We start from the raw sequence: 20,742 nt of genomic DNA, 5'->3' as shown, positions 1-20,742 counted from the left end.
CAATGGCCTTGGTGACTGTTTCAAAGAAATCGACCAGGTTTAAGAGGCAGGATCTGCCCTTAACAAAGCTGAAACTGGGTAGGATCCAGTGTCTGTAGGTCCCCAATATCTTTTTTTATGAGGTCCATGATGATCCTTTCCATAGCTTTGCAGACCAAGCTAGTCAGGCTTATGGGGCGATAGTTTCCAGGATCCATTGAGGCACCACCTTTGTGGAGAGGGACCACTGCTGCTGTACGCCACTCTTTGGGTGCATATCCTGTGGTAAGGCTGAGATTGAACAGTAGTTTTATATTTGGGTTTAGCTCTTCTTGGAGTTCATGTAGGATGCAGCCCGGGACACCATCTGGTCCCATTGATGCTGTGTTTTTTGCTTTGGAGAGGGCAGCTCTTACCTGAGCATATGAGATGTCAGGGGGGCAGCACTCTGCTGGGATAGATATTTGCCCTTTGGTGGGGAGGGGGGGAGAAGTTTGCGCTGAACCTGTCAGCTAGGATGTTGGCAATGTCTGTGGGTTCGGTGTATTTTTTGTCATTTTGGACTAATTCTGAGCATATCTGGCAATTCCCACCCAGGTTCCTAACATAACTAAAGAAAGCCTTGTGATTATCCTTAGTGTCCTGTGCAATTTTTCTCTCAAAGCTGGCCTTAGATGATTTTATGAGTGCCTGTAGTTTTTTGCTAACACTGATCAGAGATGCCTTCCCTTTTTGGGATTTTGCTCTATCATGTAGTAGCTTCCTCCTTCTATTGTATAGTTTGTTTATGGCTGGGGTCCACCAGACAGGACATCTGCCTTTGGAGGATTGGGTCTTGGTTTTATTTGGGATTGCATGATCTATGCATTCCTGAAGGTGTTCATAGAATGCGTTTATAAAGGATTCTGCGGTCTTGGCTGTATATTCCACAGGCCCGGGGGCTTTGAAGGATTCCACCTCAGTTTTGAGGAGTGTGAAATTTGCTTTAGAGAAGTTTTGCACTGTGGTTTTCTGGGCAGGGGGTGGGGTTGGGATGTGAATATCCAGTGAGATTAGTTCATGGTCTGATATTACCAGTGAGGGATACACTTCTGGTCTGGAGCATAGAGTCCCCATGTTGGTGATGATCAGGTCCAGTATGTTTTTCCCTCTTGTGGGAGTGGTAATAAGTTGTTCCATAGCATTTGAGTTTATAAATTCTAGGAACCTTTGAGCTAGGGTGTTGGAGCTAGAGTAATGCTCCCAGTCTATGTTTGGGTAGTTGAAGTCGCCCAATATAATGGTGTTTGGAGAGACCTTCATATTTTCCAGTGTTCTCAGGAAGGCCGAGTGGGGTTCCTGGGTTTGGGAGGGTGGTCTGTAGCAGGCTATAAACTGGAAGGCAGTTTTACCCACTGTTAGTTTCACATGGATAGTCTCTGATGCTTTGTTCTGTGCCACCAACCTGGAGGTGTGGGTATCTTTGACGAATATTGATACTCCCCCTCCTTTTCTGGTTTGGTCCAAGTTTTGGGGCCGAAAAGCATGGTATGAGATATAACCTGGTAGTGCTGGGTTGCTCTCGGGAGCCTTGAACCAAGTTTCTGTTACTGCACAGATATTGATGTTCTCCATGCTAAGGAGAATTTCGAGTGCATGCATCTTGAGGTTTAGACTTCTGGCGTTGAGTAGCATTACTCTTAGTTTCTTATCCCTTGTGATACCTATGGAGGTGGGTTTGTCTTTTGAGCCTTACCTAAAGAAGGCACTATGGGGGTAGCAAGAGCCTTTGCCAATATCCGAAAGCCCAGGGGTGACAGGTGCAAGCCGTCCCTACCGAAGCATCATGGCCTGTCGAGCATGTCATCCCAGGCTGACAGGCATTGGATTCCCTTTGAATGACACCAATACTTAAGCCAATTGTTGAAATTGATCATCTTGTCTTAATATTGTGGCATCATTCTTGGTGAGGGTAAGATGCTACTCAAGGTCAGGGTCATACCGGCCTGGGCTACATGCTCAGAGAGCTCCTCTATGTCTCTTTTCATGTAGTCCAGGGAGGTATGTCTCAGGTCATTCACACCAGCATGGACAATGACTGAGTCATATTTGTACTTGCCTTGGAGTGACCTGAGTGCTTGTGTTATGTGGCGGATCCTAGCACCGACAGGCAGCTCACCGTGACCTTCTCCTTGTTCAGCCTGGTGAGCGGGACGTCAGTGTGCCTGATGATAGAGTCACCTATTACAAGTGTATCAGGTGTGTTGATTAGCCTTAAGGGCTGTGACTGTTCAGCACACTGGCTTTGTGAGCTATGTGTTGCACGTGTTTTGTTTTGGGGTAGCGGTTGCTTGGGTGTCTGCTTTGGAGGTCTCTGCTGCTTAGGCAGATTTTTATTTAGAGCCTCCGAGTATGTTTTTGTGTGTTTATGTGTTTGGTTTGCCGTCGAGGTATGTCTATGTGAGACTGGAATTGTAGTGAGCGTGGTTTCCTTCTCCTCCTGACAGGTTTTTCCAGTACTGAGTTGAGAGAGCTTAGCCTCTAGTTTGGCAATATGGTTGCATCTCTCACACGTGTTGGAATTTGTTGGGAGGAGGAGAGGGTTGTCTGTGTACATGAAACAGTTGTAACATTGCCTCAAGATTCCCAGATTCACCAGCTGGACCGGAGAGGAGATTGACAACTGACCTTTGGACATACTAGAATGGTATTGGGAATTCCTTTATAATTGAAAAAAAGGCCAATGGGAAACAAGGTACTCAAGGGGAGTTTGTGAGGGTGTAGTGCTTTTAATTTTTTAGTGCTGACTTATATAATTGCTTTAGTGAGCAAGTGCCAGGTAACTTAAATGCAATGTGTTACAGGTAACTTAAATGCAAAAAATGAAACAGTAACTTTCTTTCAAGTGAAACAAGGAAATAAGTACAATAAGCAATGCAGATGACACTAAGGATCCACAGAAGTGCTGAAAAGCCAAGTTTTAAGTGGAATTAGCGTTTCAGGGAAATAACAAGCAAACAAGCATACAAACATAGCTATATTCAGCAGGCCTGAATCTATTCTATGCTACAGCAAACAAGGTGTACCAGTTTAGTTAGAAACAGTTCAAATATGCAGGCACTATAAGCCTCTAACCAGAAATTCCCAGCTCAGAAGGGCAGAGTCCAGCCTCTCCTCCCACAGGAGTGCAGACCACGAAACTTCTTAATGTAAAATAACTGGCCAGAAGCCCAAGTGCTTAAACCAGAACTAATACACTTTTAGTAAAACAGACACTGAGCCCTCAATCAGCACTTCCCAATTTAGAAGGATGTAAGCTACCTGTCCTGCCACCACAGTGCAGTCCACAAACCTTCCTAATGTAAAACAACTGGTCTGAGCCCAAGTGCTTAATCCAAAAGACTTTGAATGATAGCTACACTTTAATCAAGTTACTACCAAACAGTAATAAATACAATTGAATACTTTAAAGAATGCCTGCATTAGTGCTCAAGTTATACAAACAAAACTAGATTCAGCAGGCCTGGATCTAGTCTATGCTACAGCAAACAAGGTGTACCAATTTAGTAAGAAGCAGTACAAATATGCAGGCAGTATAAACCTTTAACCAGAAATTCCCAGGTCAGAATGGCAGAGTCCAGCCTCTCCTCCCACAAGAGTGCAGACCACGAACCCTCTTAATGTAAAATAACTGGCCTGAAGCCCAAGTGCTTAAGCCAGAATTAATACACTTTTAGAATAACAAACACTGAGCCCTCAATCAGCAGTTCCCAACTTAGAAGGATGTAAGCTACCTGTTCTGCCACTACAGTGCAGAGCACAAACCTTCTTAATGTAAAACAACTGGTCTGAAGCCCAATTGCTTAAACTAAAACGCATAGAGTGAGTTACACCAAGCAGTAATAAATACAACTGAGTACTTTTAAGATGACGCAAAAGAAAAATAAAGTAGGAAGAAACACAGATACAGTAAAAGCAGATATTTTTTTTTTTTTTTTGAGTGAGCAAATGAGATGGGCCCAGGAGGAGTATCCAAGTGCAAATTTGCAAGAGGGGCGGGCAGTTTCAAAGCCATCAAGATTAACACCAAGACAAAAACAGGGAGGGTAGGTGGGGACCTACTGAAAAAAAACAGTCAACTTCTAGCTAGATATTGCTCAATGCTACACAAACAAATTACTTTAAAAAGTGCAGATAAAAGTTACTTAGCTACACTTATGCATTCAATTGATATCATGCAGGTCTTAACCGACCAAAGCTCATAGTTTAAACAGAAGATAATTCACTGTACCACTTGTATAAGACAGAAACTGAATAACAATGAAGGAAACTACTACCCCCACCTATCACTGGCTATGCAGGTTTTTAACACGCCTTAACTGAAAATACCACATGCACAACTGAAAAAACAGTCAACTTCTAGCTAGATATTGCTCAATGCAACACAAACAAATTACTTTAAAAAGTGCAGATAAAAGTTACTTAGCTACACTTACGCGTTGAAGTTGATATCATGCGGGTCTTAACCGGCCAAAGCTCACAGTTTAAACAGAAGATAATTTTTTTTTTTTTTTTTTTTTTTTTTATTTTATTTAACATTTGTTGGAAGTTCCACTCCACTAGGTTTCTCCAGACAGCCGAGAGAAAGAGAGGTGAAGGAGAAATGCTTTTTAGAATGTTTTTTTAGAATGGGGAGGAAACCCATGTAACACAGGAGAACATGCAACATGCACACAGCAAACTCCCCAGCCGAGAATCGAACCGAGAAACTTCTTGCTGTGAGACAGCTGCAGGTGACAGCACACCACGCTCTGCACCACACTTTGCTGCCACAGTATAAGCAAGTTTTTAATTCACTGTACCACTTGTATAAGACAGAAACTGAATAACAATGAAGGAAACTACTACCCCACCTATCACTGGCTATGCAGGTTTTAACAAGCCTTAACTGAAAATACCACATGAACTACTGAAAAACAGTCAACTTCTAGATAGATATTGCTCAATGCAACACAAACAATTTACTTTAAAAGTGCAGATTAAAGTTGCTTAGCTACATTTATGTATTCAATTGATATCATGCAGGTCTTAACCGGCCAAAGCTCACAGTTTAAACAGAAGATAATTCACTGTACCACTTGTATAAGACAGAAACTGAATAACAATGAAGGAACTACTACCCCCACCTATCACTGGCTATGCAGGTTTTTAACAAGCCTTAACTGAAAATACCACATGCATTACTGAAAAACCAGTCAACTTCTAGCTAGATATTGCTCAATGCAACACAAACAAATTACTTTAAAAAGTGCAGATAAAAGTTACTTTGCTACACTTATGCATTCAATTGATATCATGCAGGTCTTAACTGGCCAAAGCTCACAGTTTAAACAGAAGATAATTCACTGTACCACTTGTATAAGACAGAAACTGAATAACAATGAAGGAAACTATTACCCCCACCTATCACTGGCTATGCAGGTTTTTAACAAGCCTTAACAGAAAATACCACATGCACTACTGAAAAACAGTCAACTTCTAGCTAGATATTGCTCAATACAACACAAACAAATTACTTTAAAAAGTGCAGATAAAAGTTACTTAGCTACACTTATGCATTCAATTGATATCATGCAGGTCTTAACCGGCCAAAGCTCACAGTTTAAACAGAAGATAATTCACTGTACCACTTGTATAAGGCAGAAACTGAATAGCAATGAAGGAAACTACAACCCCCACCTATCACTGGCTATGCAGGTTTTCAACAAGCCTTAACTGAAAATACCACATGCACTACTGAAAAAACAGTCAACTTCTAGCTAGATATTGCTCAATGCACCACAAACAAATTACTTTAAAAAGTGCAGATAAAAGTTACTTAGCTACACTTATGCATTCAATTGATATCATGCACGTCTTAACCGGCCAAAGCTCACAGTTTAAACAGAAGATAATTCACTGTACCACTTGTGTAAGACAGAAACTGAATAACAATGAAGGAAACTACTACCCCCACCTATCACTGGCTATGCAGCTTTTTAACAAGCCTTAACTGAAAATACCACATGCACTACTGAAAAAACAGTCAACTTCTAGCTAGATATTGCTCAATGCAACACAAACAAATTACTTTAAAAAGTGCAGATAAAAGTTACTTAGCTACACTTATGTGTTCAATTGATATCATGCACGTCTTAACCGGCCAAAGCTCACAGTTTAAACAGAAGATAATTCACTGTACCACTTGTGTAAGACAGAAACTGAATAACAATGAAGGAAACTACTACCCCCACCTATCACTGGCTATGCAGCTTTTTAACAAGCCTTAACTGAAAATACCACATGCACTGCTGAAAAAACAGTCAACTTCTAGCTAGATATTGCTCAATGCAACACAAACAAATTACTTTAAAAAGTGCAGATAAAAGTTACTTAGCTACACTCATGCGCTCAGTTGATATCATGCAGGTCTTAACTGGCCAAAGCTCACAGTATGATTTGGCAGTCATGCAGGTATCTTCCATTGGCATGGGTGCTGTGAAGTTAGCCACCTCTGTTCGTATGAGTCCAAAGTCAGCTTTGGAGAAGTTTTTCAAGGTGGTTACCTTTGTGAGGGATGTGAGTGAGATGAGGATTTCTATGGTGATTACTCTATGTTGGATATGACCAGGTAGTGATTGACTACTGTTGTCAAACAATGGTCCCATATGTTAGTAATCAACACAGGTCAAGGATGTTACCTCCTCTACTGGGTGCCAGAATGAGCTGGTCCAGGGCACTGGAACTGATGAATTCCTGGATGTGTTGGGCCAGTGTGTTGGTGCTTGAGTATCTTACCCAGTTGATGGAGGGGTAGTTGAACTCTCCTAGTATGAGAGTGTTGGGTTGGACCTTGATAGTTTCCAGGGTATTCAGGAATGTGGATTGAGAGTCTAGGGACATGGATATGAACCTAGAACAAGAAAATTACGACCACTGCTTCAAGCAACCAGCAACCACACCAAGCCTTAAAAGAATGTCGTTTAATACACACCGACTAAGCGCTTTCACCAAAACATTGGCTTCTTCAGAGTCAGTGTTACAAGACAAGCACAACTCTTTTATACAACAAATATAATGAGCTTAATGACATCACAACCCCATACAATTAAAGTTAAATAACAATTAACACATCAACTTTATATAGCTAAACTACACATATTAATTAAAACGCTATAGACATTACATTATATAAATCACATTTAAAAAAATCTATCTAACATTACATTTTGTTTTATTCTATATATATGTATATTAATGTGTACATCCTGCCTTTACATAAACTTTAATCTAAAATTAACTAAATAATATTGGCCCTATGCTTCAAAACTGGTTTTAATGAGATATAATCATTGATGCCCGGTTGCCTTGTAGCATTTAATCTCAACTGCCATAATGCTTCTAGCAAGGCTACTCTATTGCTAACATCACCTCCCTGATCAAAAAACACCCTATCTATTATAAAAAATATAAACTTTTTAAATCCCTTACAATTACAACTATGAAGATATAAAGCATTGTGTGGGTCCTTATTCTTGACTGCTCTAACATGCTCAATAATCCTATCACGTAATTTACGTGCAGTCATACCCACATAAAATGCATCGCAGGTTATGCATGAGGCCACATATACCAAATTCTTCATGTTACAATTACAAATGCCCAGGCAAGGCAAAGTATGCCCATACCCCTTTACACAAACATATGTGCCTTCCGCTATATACCTGCAACTTCTACAGCAACCACATTTTGACATCTTAGATGTTCTATTCCTTACCTCCCTTTCTAAAATTCCTTTCAAATTATCACCCTTACTAAAAACTATCCTAGGACTCATACCTAATATCTCTTTCGTAGTATTGGTGATGGCTATTCTCGAAGATGACAATACATATAAAAGGGTTTCGAGAAATGAAATCAATATTGCTTACAAAAAGATTGATTTGTTTCTATTGGACGCCCTATTTCAGGGTGCAATTACGGAGGTTGAATATGATTATTTGTTGGTTAAAAACCCTATTATGCCTTGCATTTTTGGGATCCCTAAGGTACATAAGGGCACAACTAACTTGCAATTTAGGCCTATAGTGGCTGCTAAGGGTTCTAAAACTGAACCCTTGGCTTCTTTTATTGATGCCATGTGCAAGAAAGTGCTTGTAGGGGTCCCTCATGTGTTGAGAGACTCATGGCATTGCCTTGAGAGATTGAGAGAGGTTAAGGAGAATAATGGTTTATATGGTTTTTTAACCATTGATGTAGTAAATTTGTTTTCTACCATTCCCCAACTAGAAGGATTAGAAATGTTGCATGACAGTCTGAATATGTGCAACAACATTGATAAGAGTAGGATTGATTTACTTTGTGAATTGATGGAAATGGTTCTTTTTAATAATTTCATTAAATTTGAAGGGGAGATGTTTCAGCAATGCTCTGGTGTAGCAATGGGGGCCAGGTGTGCCCCTATATTTGCGAACTTGGTCCTTTTAGCATGGGAAAGAACCTTTGTTTTTCCATCAAGATATATGGAGAATATAATTTTGTATAATAGGTTCCTAGATGATTTACTTATTGTATGGAAAGGTGACGAGGCTGGGGCAGTAGAGCTTGTTGAATATCTGAATAGCACCACTAGCTTTTTGAAATTTACGTACGAGTGGAACAATGATAGTACTAATTTCTTAGATATTACAATATTCAAGAGTAGTGAAGGTTTATCTAGCACCTTATATAGAAAAGAAAGCTATTCAAATTCGTTATTGCATTTTAAGAGCTGCCACCCTTATCATCAAAGGAAGGGTGTTGCTAAGGGGCAAATGGTGCGGATTTCTAGGTTGGTGAGTGATGAGTTATTGTTTAAACAGGAAATGTTTAAGTTGATTGGTATGCTTATTGATAGGGGCTATCCGCTTAAATTGTTACTGAATCTGAAGAGAGAGATTTGTAGAAAGAGAATTTCTTTATATTCACCAATTTTGAATAATGCACGTGAGTTAGATGAGAGGGTGAATAGTCATGAAGTGCCCAGTGTAACATCTTCTTTAGGATCATGTTTTATTTTAAAATTTAATGAAAAAGCTACAGAAATAACAATAGTACTACGTAAAATGTGGGAATATTGTTTAAGTAGTACTACGAAAGAGATATTAGGTATGAGTCCTAGGATAGTTTTTAGTTAGGGTGATAATTTGAAAGGAATTTTAGAAAGGGAGGTAAGGAATAGAACATCTAAGATGTCAAAATGTGGTTGCTGTAGAAGTTGCAGGCATATAGCGGAAGGCACATATGTTTGTATAAAGGGGTATGGGCACACTTTGCCTTGCCCGGGCATTTGTAATTGTAACACGAAGAATTTGGTATATGTGGCCTCATGCATAACCTGCGATGCATTTTATGTGGGTATGACTACACGTAAATTACGTGATAGGATTATTGAGCATGTTAGAGCAGTCAAGAATAAGGACCCACACAATGCTTTATATCTTCATAGTTGTAATTGTAAGGGATTTAAAAAGTTTATATTTTTTATAATAGATAGGGTGTTTTTTGATCAGGGAGGTGATGTTAGCAATAGAGTAGCCTTGCTAGAAGCATTATGGCAGTTGAGATTAAATGCTACAAGGCAACCGGGCATCAATGATTATATCTCATTAAAACCAGTTTTGAAGCATAGGGCCAATATTATTTAGTTAATTTTAGATTAAAGTTTATGTAAAGGCAGGATGTACACATTAATATACATATATATAGAACAAAACAAAATGTAATGTTAGATAGATTTTTTTAAATGTGATTTATATAATGTAATGTCTATAGCGTTTTAATTAATATGTGTAGTTTAGCTATATAAAGTTGATGTGTTAATTGTTATTTAACTTTAATTGTATGGGGTTGTGATGTCATTAAGCTCATTATATTTGTTGTATAAAAGAGTTGTGCTTGTCTTGTAACACTGACTCTGAAGAAGCCAATGTTTTGGTGAAAGCGCTTAGTCGGTGTGTATTAAACGACATTCTTTTAAGGCTTGGTGTGGTTGCTGGTTGCTTGAAGCAGTGGTTGTAATTTTCTTGTTCTAAGTTCCTTACCCTGGCATGGATATGAACCTATAGTGGGCTATGACCTGGATTGCCCTATTATACAATGTCAGTTGTACATGAACTATCGCAGATGCATTATGCTAGGATACTACTTTGGATGTGTGTATATCTGTTATTCATATAGAGACACCGCCATCTTTGGAGCTGTGGTCCATGCTTTGCGGCTGACAGGTGTGGAATGAGTTATAGCCTGGTAGTTCAGGGTTGCTATCTGCTGCTGTAAACCAGGTTTCCATTACAGCACAAATGTCAGTGTTCTCCATTTTGAGGAGTGCTTCGAGTGGCTGCATCTCAAGATGTAGATGTCTAGTGTTGAGCAGCATGACCCTCAGATTGCATATATGTATAGCAGTTATGGTGGTAATTTGATTTGGAACACTGCCTAAAAAGACACTATAAGGGGCAAGACACTTAGCCAGTACCTGGAATCTCAGGGGTGACAGATGCAGGCTATCTCTGGCAAGCCATCGCAGTCTATCAATCATGTCATCCCAAGCAGACAGATACTGGATGCAATGAGAGTGACACCAGACACTTCAGCCAATTATTGAAGTCAATAATTTGTTGTTTGTACTGCAGTATCAATCTGGGTGACAGTAGTAAACTGTTTAGGGCTACTATCATACCTGCCTGGCTCACATAATCTGAGAGCTCCACCATGGTTTTTTTCATATAGTCCATGGAGGTGCATCTCAAGTCATTCACACACACATGGAAAATGACAGAGTGATACTTGTAGTTGTTGTGGAGTGACCTGACTTGATGTGTTATGTGTTGGATTCTGGCACCTGACTGACAGCTGACTGTTACCTCGTCCATGTTCAACCTAGTGAGTGGGACATCTGTGTGCCTCATTATTGGTTCACCTATGATTACTGTATCAGGCAAGGTGGTTGGCCTTTGGAGCTTAGGTTGAGGGGCACACTGTGTAGGTGTGATATGTGTCCTGTCGTTTGTGCTGTGTTATGGTGGTTGAGTGGGTGTCAGTCTTGGTTGTCTCCACTGTTTGGGTAAATGCCTATTGAGTGCCTCTGTGAAGTTGGGTGTGTGGTTATGTTTGTATGTCAGAGCTGTGATAGTGGGTGTTCTGGAGGTGTATGTGTTCCATGTGCTGTGTTGCAGGTGTTGACCCTTCTCCTCTTGACCAGCTAGTCCAGTCTTTGCTGGAGAGTGCATATCTTCCAATTTGGTGATATAGGGGTTTCTGTCACAAGTCTGTAAGTGTTGGGAGTATAGAGGAGAGGGTTATCTGTGCACATGAGGCAGTTGCAACAGTGCCTCAGAATGCCCAGGTGCACCAGGTTAATGGGCAAAAGCACATAGAACTGCACTTTAATCATGCCAGGAGGGATGGTCATAATAATCATGCCAGGAGGGATGGTCATAACTATTAAGTACTGGAGCTAATTCCATGAGGAACGATTACTGTTGATGGCTCTCAGGTGTGCTAGAGTAATTGATACAAAAACCTGTTGAAGTGCAAAGCTATTAAGCTATTTGAAGTGTAGGCGAGAAAGAACTAGCAAGATGTATGGGGAAAAACTGAAGGCAGACTTTCTGGCACCTGTAACAGTTTACCTCAGCTGAGCAGTTATCAGCACCTTTGGTTAATTGTCAGCCCAGTAAGCTCTGTAGCATGTATGATAACTGCATAAAACGATAGTACAAATAACTAGATAGGCAGGGGTTCTAATGTCAATACTGGCAAATGTGTGAATCATATACTGTGTTTAATACCATTTTGAGTTGTGTACCACCCTGCAAACTTCCCATCACCCTACTTTACTAGGTCTGCTGATGTCATTCACCTTAGAAGTACCTTGGGGCTAGTTGAAATTATGTACGCTCTGGGGCACGTCTGATAACTGCTTAATACTGTAGTAGAAATAACTAGATAGGTGGGGGTTCTAACCTCACTACTGGCAACTGTTTGTGTGAGAATCATATACTGTGCGTGTTATACCATTTTGAGTTGTGTACCACCCCATATACTTCTCATCACTCTATTTTACTAGGCCTGCTGATGTCTTTCACCTTAGAAGTACCTTGGGACTATTTAAAATTATGTAAGCTCCATGGCACATCTGATAACTGTGTAACACTATAGTAGAAATAAGTAGATAGAGAGGGGTTCTAATCTCACTACAGGCAACTGTTTATCTGTGTGTGGGTTTGTGTGATAGTCATATACTATGTGTGTTATACCATTTTGAGTTGTGTACCACCCTGTAAACTTCCCATCACCCTACTTTACTAAGCTTGCTGATGCCATTCACCTTAAAAGCATCTTGGGACAGAGTGAACTTATGTAAGCTCTGTGGTGCATCTGATAACTGCATAACACTATAATAGAAATAACTAGATAGGTAGGGGTTTTAATCTCAATACTGGCAACTGTGTGTGTGTGTGTGTGTGTGTGTGTGTGTGTGTGTGTGTGTGTGTGTGTGTGTGTGTGTGTGTGTGTGTGTGTGTGTGTGTGTGTGTGTGTGTGTGTGTGTATGCATCGTTGAGTGAAGATCATATCCTGTTTGGCTTATACCATTTTGATTTGTGCACCATCTACACCTGGTTGCCACCTCCTGATGGCATTACTTTATACAGTGTGGTAATGGCATCTACCTCACATGCAGCATGTTAAACCATTGTGCATGCCATACCAGTCCTCTGTACAGATGTCTATGGAATATCCAGTTGTTTGCAATCTATATGTGGTCTGTGTCCCTTAACAATGCCCATGTATGTGATATTGTTGCCAAATCAGCCACAGTGAGTGTAGTGACACACATGACAGCATCAGGCATCATATCTGATTAAATCATCATTTTGATACAACGTCTGCTACACTATTACTTGTCCAGGCTTTTAGGAGCAATACATGAATCCACATCCTATTTCTGGTTGGTTATCTCACCATCCATGCATGAATTCAAAACATTACATGTTGTAAGAGGTAGTGTGTTATATCCCATGCATATAATCTATGTGGGACATGTCATGTGTATGTAGTAGTACAGTACAACAAGGTGGAAATGTAGGTTTACTAATCTGTCTATTACCAACTGTGTTTATGTTACTGTGTGCACATGCCCTGTTTTAGTCCTTACTGTGTGTATGCAAAGGATATACCATTTTGCCTCCCTGTTCCACCCTGTGAACTCAGGAATACGTACCACAAACCTGTCATACACAGTATCACACATGCACTCATCAACTGCATCAGAGCTAAGTGTATGTGAAAGAAATGGCAGGGCCAACAGGTGTTGACAGGTGAATCTCTTGTAGTTAATGCAATGGCTACACTTGAGAGAGACCTGCTGACAGTACTGCAGTAACATGTTCTGTATGTATGAGTCTGTGGTACTACACAACACTGAATTGACATGTCTGAAGGCTACCTGTCTGTGACATGGGGTATTTATTTGATAGCAGTGTCCCTCACACACTGTTGCATGTATACACACCTGGTACATGCACATATCTGTTGCATGCATACACACCTGATACATGCACATATAAAGTTGTATCTTGCTTATGACATGGTCGGTGTATTCCCACCCTGCCATACTCCCTCTTGGAAATGTCTGCAGGGCCACAGCCTGCAGACGTACAGACACCTGGAACACAAACAGAATACAGCATGTCAGACTACATTCCATCAGTAGTACTAAGAGCAATAATGCATCCTGGATAATAAGGTACATACACCTGTATGTGTACCCATAAGAAATGCAAGCAGACACCACCTTACATATTATTACATAGCTACACTGTACTATATTCACCCCGTGCATCAGAACCATATTAGCATGCCCTGCATTGATGATATGGATAATAGTGATGTGGTATAGGTATCATCCTATGCACAGGGTGTGGTATGGGTTTGCCAGAGGCCTAGGCTGGGCCATATGGTTGACATCATCTGTGTGTGTTTGGAGGAGTATCCAATAGATGGGCTGTGCAGAGGTACTGTGTGTGCTGGAGGTGACCTGCCTGTGATACAGATTTGTTTGTGTATGTGTATATGCACACAGTCACACCATGTGGCTGCCCTACTCAGGGGTACATTGGACATCTGGGGACCATACATGACATGGGGACCGTACATGACAGGGTGTCCAGTCCACCATCTCTGGCCATGGACACAGGAACTGGTCTTGCCAGGGGTATCAGTGGCACCACCAAACCCAAGGTCAGATGCAATATTGCTTCCTGATGGTGACTGCTGTCTGCTGGATTCATGTCCCTGACAGGACAGGATCAAGTGACAGTGGCCTACTCCAGTATGATGTGGACAGCAACCTCCTTTTGGTAGTGCTGGTGTCACTGCCACTATGGGAGTCTGAGGGTGCATGGCCCCATAGACTTTCAGCTGTTGCTGCTGCTGACCTACGTCCATGTGGCCAATGCCCATCTCCCACAACATGCTATAGCACAGACATGCGATGGTCAAGGATTGCTAAGGTCTCACCCCACTGTCTATTCATGACCTCAGTATTTTGACATGTGGCCTCAACAAGGTCATGTATGTCACCATGTAAATCAGGAAGAGCTGCATCCACCACCGTGAGTATTTGTCTGGTGTTGCATTCAATAAGTGGCTGTGCATCCAAGACAGCCCAAAACATGCATCTGATGACTTCTGCTGTGGCACTTGTGACAGCAGATTGACAAGCAGCAGTCCTCCTGCGAGCACCCCATGTTCATCCGCCTTTATAGGACTTCACCTGCACTCTGGCTATGGCCATTGTCTACACTTACACACTCTATAGTCACTACACTAGCCTGTTCAATGCCACCACCTGCCAACTGTCCATCATCTGTGGCCACTGGTAATTGGGTATGCATGGGCATTGTCACTGAGTGCAGGGATGGTGTGGACAAGAGTGGAATTCCAACCATTGGCACAGATTCAGCCCCTGACAACCCCAACTGTATCTCACTATTCCTATCATTATTGTCAGAGTCTGCAGAGATAATGACATCAGTTTCCAAGTGCGAGGGAACCCAAACCCCATTACTACCTGTGAGGGGAAGACAACATATGTACATTAATACCTGCACTCTGAGGTTGGCTGGTACACACATGCACATACACACACTTATAGGTGAGGTGGCACAAATCTGTTACACAGACCACACATTACCCAACTGGTGACATGAATGACACACAGCTCTCAACATCATGCATTGCGGACAGTTTTACTTCATGTAACTAACAATATAGAGCTCTGGGATATGTGATTAGTGTTAGTAGGTGATGGCCCTTCCCCAGCACAGACTGCACCCATGTACACATCATTGCTGTTCACCTGTATAGCACAGTGGCAAGTACTACAGAACATACCTCACAACTGTACAGATCCTTGCAGGATGTGCTGAAGTCTGGCTCATATGTTTGCTCTATTTCTCATAACCACTGTGTTTCTATGATACCTAACTGGGATGATCTGAGTAGTGACATCACTGATTACTGACATACATTTGAGTGTCAGACCTCCAAACAAGCAGTAAATGTATGGTCACACAATTCCTGTTACACCACCAATCTTCTAAGCTTACAGTAGATATGATAAGTGTACACAACCCTGTTAACATGCCATGTTCCTGTAATATATGAGATAACACCACAATAATGCATTGAAATATGTTACCCACCATTCATGTGACATATCACCTGTGCAATCCAATCGATAAATAAACAAATATGTTACGTGTAAAATATGACTGTAATATGTTCAATATGGTGTTTACATAAGTGTGCACACCCTTAACTCATTAACCCCGAGTACCTTCTCATGGCGCCTCTGTGCTTACAGCCGAGTGCGCCATGAGAAGATAAGAATTGCAAGCCGTTATGCCCGAGTGCCTTCCAGCAACAAGAGAAACTGTAGTGGAGATTTGTGATTCAGCTTAATGTGAAACACGCTGAAATCGTAACTCAACATGTAATTTATCTTATCTAGTTACGAGTCAGCGTGTTTTTACATTAGGTTTGCATTAAACTTTTATTGGAAAATCTTCAGCAAAAGTTGTTGATAAAGCAAGTGGTGGCAGCCAATCGGATTCTTGCAATCCAAGCCACCACTCGCATAACAACTCCACCCCCAACTTAATTTTCTATTGTTTTCTCCAATAAATAGAGGGTCCAGCAACAGGTATTTCCTTTCTTTTTGCTGATATTTGGAGAGTTTACCTGCTACTGGATCCCTCTATTTTATTGAGGCACTCACGGATTGCACGGAGATTGTTGAGAGCCATACCAGTTTTGCGGTTTTCACTAGGAGTTGCCATTGCTGATAATCTGCTCGTCTCAAGAACTGCTTTTTTTTCCCCTTCAGGTAAGCTACTTGACAAAGACAGCCAGGTTTAATAGTGTTAGAAACCTTGACTTTGTTTTTCCACATGCCAAGACAGTAGCAGCCTTTTATTTATGATTAACCAGGATTGTCCTGCAGCAGCTGCTGCTTTCCAACAGCTTGAACAGTCCAAGTAGGGTGAGAAGAGTTGTGTTCATGCCCACAGCCATTATATGTCTATCTGCATGCGACTGGCTCGCACTATCTAAATGGGGGTTTACACAAGCTTTTTTTGGCTTCATATTTAGTATGTATATAGTTATGATTTTAAGCTGTATTTTATGAGGCAATCTCTTTTGGCTGTGTCAAACGAAGTGGTGTGGGGGTAAGGAGTTATCGCAGCAATGTTTATTTTATTTCCCGGGACAGTACTGCTCCACATGCCATAATATCATAGTAAATGTAATTCTGATGGATCTTATTCTATAATGACTACATGCTGAACATTTTCTCTGAGCTGAAATGCACTATGCTGCTTTCCGATTTGTTACAATTAAACATCCCGTATAGGCAGCAGCAGGTTATTAAAAAAACTTGGTGTGTTTGTTGTAAAAAAACTAGCTGGGTTTCTTTCTAAAATTTCCTGTAAGTTGCGTGCGTCCGGTGATGGTCTGTGCTTCTTGCAGTATGTTTTTTTTGTTTTTTTTTTTGCAGCAGGCGTGTTTGATGTACGAAAACTAGTAGGAGTAATACTGAAGTTGTCTAGTATCACGTTTCAAATATGGCTTCTTTTTTTAAGAACAGTATTGGTGTTTTGTGTCGTAACTATTCCCTAGTCTTATCTTTAAAGTTTGAAAGGCTGCGAAGTAGTAGTGCAGTAGTAGGAGTAATACTGAAGTTGTCTAGTATCAGGTTTCAAATATGGCTTCTTTTTTTAAGAACAGTATTGGTGTTTTGTGTCGTAACTATCCCCTAGTCGTATCTTTAAAGTTTGAAAGGCTGCGAAGTAATAGTGCAGTATTTCCCCAAGGAATGCAGAAAGGAAAAGTCGCTATTGTCACGGCTGCTACCAGTGGGATTGGTTTAGCAATTAAACACCACAGTCCACAAGCGCAAATAAATCCAATCCTTGAGGTACGATGAAGATGCTTTATTCAACGAAATACAGCAATATTGCTGTATTTCGTTGAATAAAGCATCTTCATCGTACCTCAAGGATTGGATTTATTTGCGCTTGTGGACTGTGGTGTTTCATTTCTGGTTTTTGTATTTTGGCGCCATTTGCTTTACGCTTTTTTTATTGGTTTAGCAATTGCCAGACGTCTTGCAAAGGAAGGAGCTAATGTGGTAATAAGCAGTCGAAAACAAGAAAATGTAATAAGAACTCTTGCAGAGCTGAAGTCTGAAGGACTAAACATTTCAGGATGCGTCTGTCATGTAGGAAATGAGGAACATCAAGACTTGTTGGTCAATATGACTCTAGAGCAGCATGGTGCGATTGACATTCTGGTGTCTAATGCAGCAGTGAATCCATTTGTAGGTAAAATAGTGGACTGCAGTAAGGAAATGTGGCAAAAGATATTTGATCTAAATGTGACTGCAAGCTTCTTACTACCAAAGCATGTCGTCCCGCACATGGAGAAACAGGGAGGTGGCTCTATAGTGCTTGTGTCTTCTACTGCTGGTTACCACCCTATTCCAACCATTGCTATATGCAAGTTTTCAGTCAGCAAGACTGCCCTTCTTGGGCTAACAAGAACTCTGGCTCTTGAACTTGGTCCTATGAACATTCATGTGAACTGCATGACCCCTGGCCTTACCAGAACTAGATTCAGCACAATTTTGCAGCAGAGTCCAGGGCTGAACCGAATGTTAACTGAAAACTTGCATATAGCAAGAATTGGGCTACCAGAGGAGTGCGCAGGTGCTGTGAATTTTCTTTGCTCTTCAGATGCTTCAGAAAAGTTCCCAAGAATGCCAGTCAAGTGGCATGTAACCTCAGAATTGTTCTAGGAGTTCTCACACCTCTCAAATCGCACCACTGACTATATCCACATACCCATAAAGCTCACCCCAGTGATGATGCTAAAATGTATGCCATCCGGAATAGGTGAGATTCACTAAACTTACAGTTTGTAAGCCTGGCTAATGACAAAATTACCCGAGTTTCAGCAGCACATCAGGCAACTAGCACAATGCATTCATTTGGAAGATGTGTACCTAATGCCCATGTTTGCTAAGAGATGCACACCAGAAGAAAATCTTGTGTGTGAGTATGCAGGAAGAATAAGTAATATCATTATGTCAAAGCATACGTCATGACAACTATATGTGTTTGGTTTTCTTTAAAAATTGACTTGACACTTTATTCTTGATAGATGCATTTTGTAGTATTTCCTTATACTTTTAGACTCTAGCTCCCAAGATAAAGATGAGAGAAAATGCATATTTGCAAATACACTTCTGAAATCCTATTTCAGTACTACAAAAAAAATTATGCTTAATGCCATGATACAAAATTATGGAAGCAAGGCCCAAGAAACTTTAAAAAGTACTTATTTATTTATTTTTTTATTGACATTTGTTAACAGGGTTAGTCCATCTGGGCTAGTAGCCCATTTTCAGTGTAGACCCAGGGAGAAAAGCTGCAGTTACAAAAACAATTTACAGTATATAATTTTTATTCACACTCCAAGATAGTACAGTTACCAATACAGTAGGTCAAAAAAGAAAAAAATAGTGAGAAACATACAGAATAAAGTAGCATTGCACATAACAGCAAAACCAACAGCAAACTTTGAGCTATCAGTATTTAGAGATTGCATTTACCAGATAGAATACCAGTAGGTTAGAAAGTGAAAAAGTTTCAGACTAGTACAAATGCACATATAATGGGAAAGAAATACAAGAGTGTGGAGGAGTTAGGTAGGGTCCTGACAGGGGCATGTCTTGTTGAGTAGGTAAAGTTGGAGATCTTTTTTAAAATGTAATAGGTGGGTAATGGAGGCACATGCCTAGTTTCTGGTGATTTTTTTATACAATGGAGTACAAGTACTATGAAATGCAATTTAGAGAAGAAGCAACAACAAAGTGTTACTGCAAATATCATAACACAAAGTATCTTCCTTTTTTTGTAATTCCCAAGTTTAGGCATATGTTTTGACTCTTAGTTTTAATTGTAGTAATACTTTTTTCTGGGAGAAAAGTGACCTCAATTCTGCCTTTTGAGAAGGGGAATTAGTGGATACCATAGGGTATGTGACACCACAAAATGTAGTGAAAGCTGAACCATACCTGGAAATACCAAGTCAAAATTAGCTCTGTAGTGCATAACAATGCTGCCTGTTTGATAATAGTTATCTAGGTTCACTTAGTTGAAGTTGCTAGTTAGCCTTCCTCATTTTGGAGACAAAGTTGACAGCTATGCTGTAATGGTGTTTGCAAGTTGAATTTTGTGGAATAACATCTGTTCTGTATTCATACCATCTTCTGCATCTCTGACCTTTTACCTGAATGCACTTGTGCTTTGACAAGAGTTTTAGAGTTTCAACCAAAATGTACCTGTACTGCAGCTGTATTTCAAATGGTAAGTTGGAATGTTTTGACATTGCTGGACTTACCACTGTCATCCATAAAGACAAAATACAGAGATAAGCAAAGAAGATAGGGAGTAATTAATAATTTGATTACTGGTGATATGGTGTTATAGGATCTTGAACTGCTTTTACACATGGCCTTCATGTTTTTCTGTGTTAGAAATGGCTTCTGTCCAACCCTACCTACCCTATAGTCCAGACATATGGAGAATATGGGATATTGGTGTCACAAGTAGTACACAACCAGTACTTTTTCAGAAATTCCTGCAGCTCCTTCACTGTTGTTGTAGGTATCTTGCCAGCCTCCTTGACAGTGATCGTGTTGTCTTTTCATTTTGGAGGGACATCCAGTACTTTGTAGCATCACTGTTGTCCCATATGAATTACTATGATCTTTGTCCTAACAGCCTTGGTAATTACTCTGTCTTATATTACACATGCACCCGGAATATAATGAATGGCTACTCCGCAGATAATCTGATGCAATTTCCCACCTGCATGAAAGATGTTTGTTTATGAATTTTTCCTGTTGGAACCAGGAAATGTTAGTAAATGGCTGTTTTGGGGAAATCTTTCATTCTGCTGCCTGTGCATACATTATACTGAGGGGCACGCTTGGGTGAATGCTTCATTTGGTGCTTGTACATACTAGGAAATGTTACACACGTTTCGTTTGGGGGAGTGTTCAATGTCAGTGATTGTGCATACCTCAACATTGTACTGAAGGGCTGCTTTGGAGAAGTGCTCATGATGGTGGTT

General features: G+C 40.6%; 1 protein-coding gene across 1 annotated transcript; it reads left to right on the top strand.

Moving 5' to 3' along the window:
- Nucleotides 1-17,405: 17,405 nt before the first annotated feature.
- Nucleotides 17,406-18,439, top strand: LOC122813645 (dehydrogenase/reductase SDR family member 4-like). The gene is made up of 2 exons (XM_044086081.1): nucleotides 17,406-17,468; nucleotides 17,691-18,439. The coding sequence occupies exons 1-2, from the start codon at nucleotides 17,420-17,422 to the stop codon at nucleotides 18,398-18,400; spliced, it is 759 nt and encodes a 252-aa protein (XP_043942016.1). The 5' UTR covers nucleotides 17,406-17,419; the 3' UTR covers nucleotides 18,401-18,439.
- The last annotated feature ends 2,303 nt before the right edge of the window (nucleotides 18,440-20,742 follow it).

Source organism: Protopterus annectens, chromosome 1.part1 (genome assembly GCF_019279795.1).
Source record: "Protopterus annectens isolate FY-2018-M chromosome 1.part1, PAN1.0, whole genome shotgun sequence".
NCBI classification, from domain to species: Eukaryota; Metazoa; Chordata; order Ceratodontiformes; family Protopteridae; genus Protopterus; species Protopterus annectens.
This window is presented reverse-complemented; position numbering and strand designations above follow the sequence as displayed.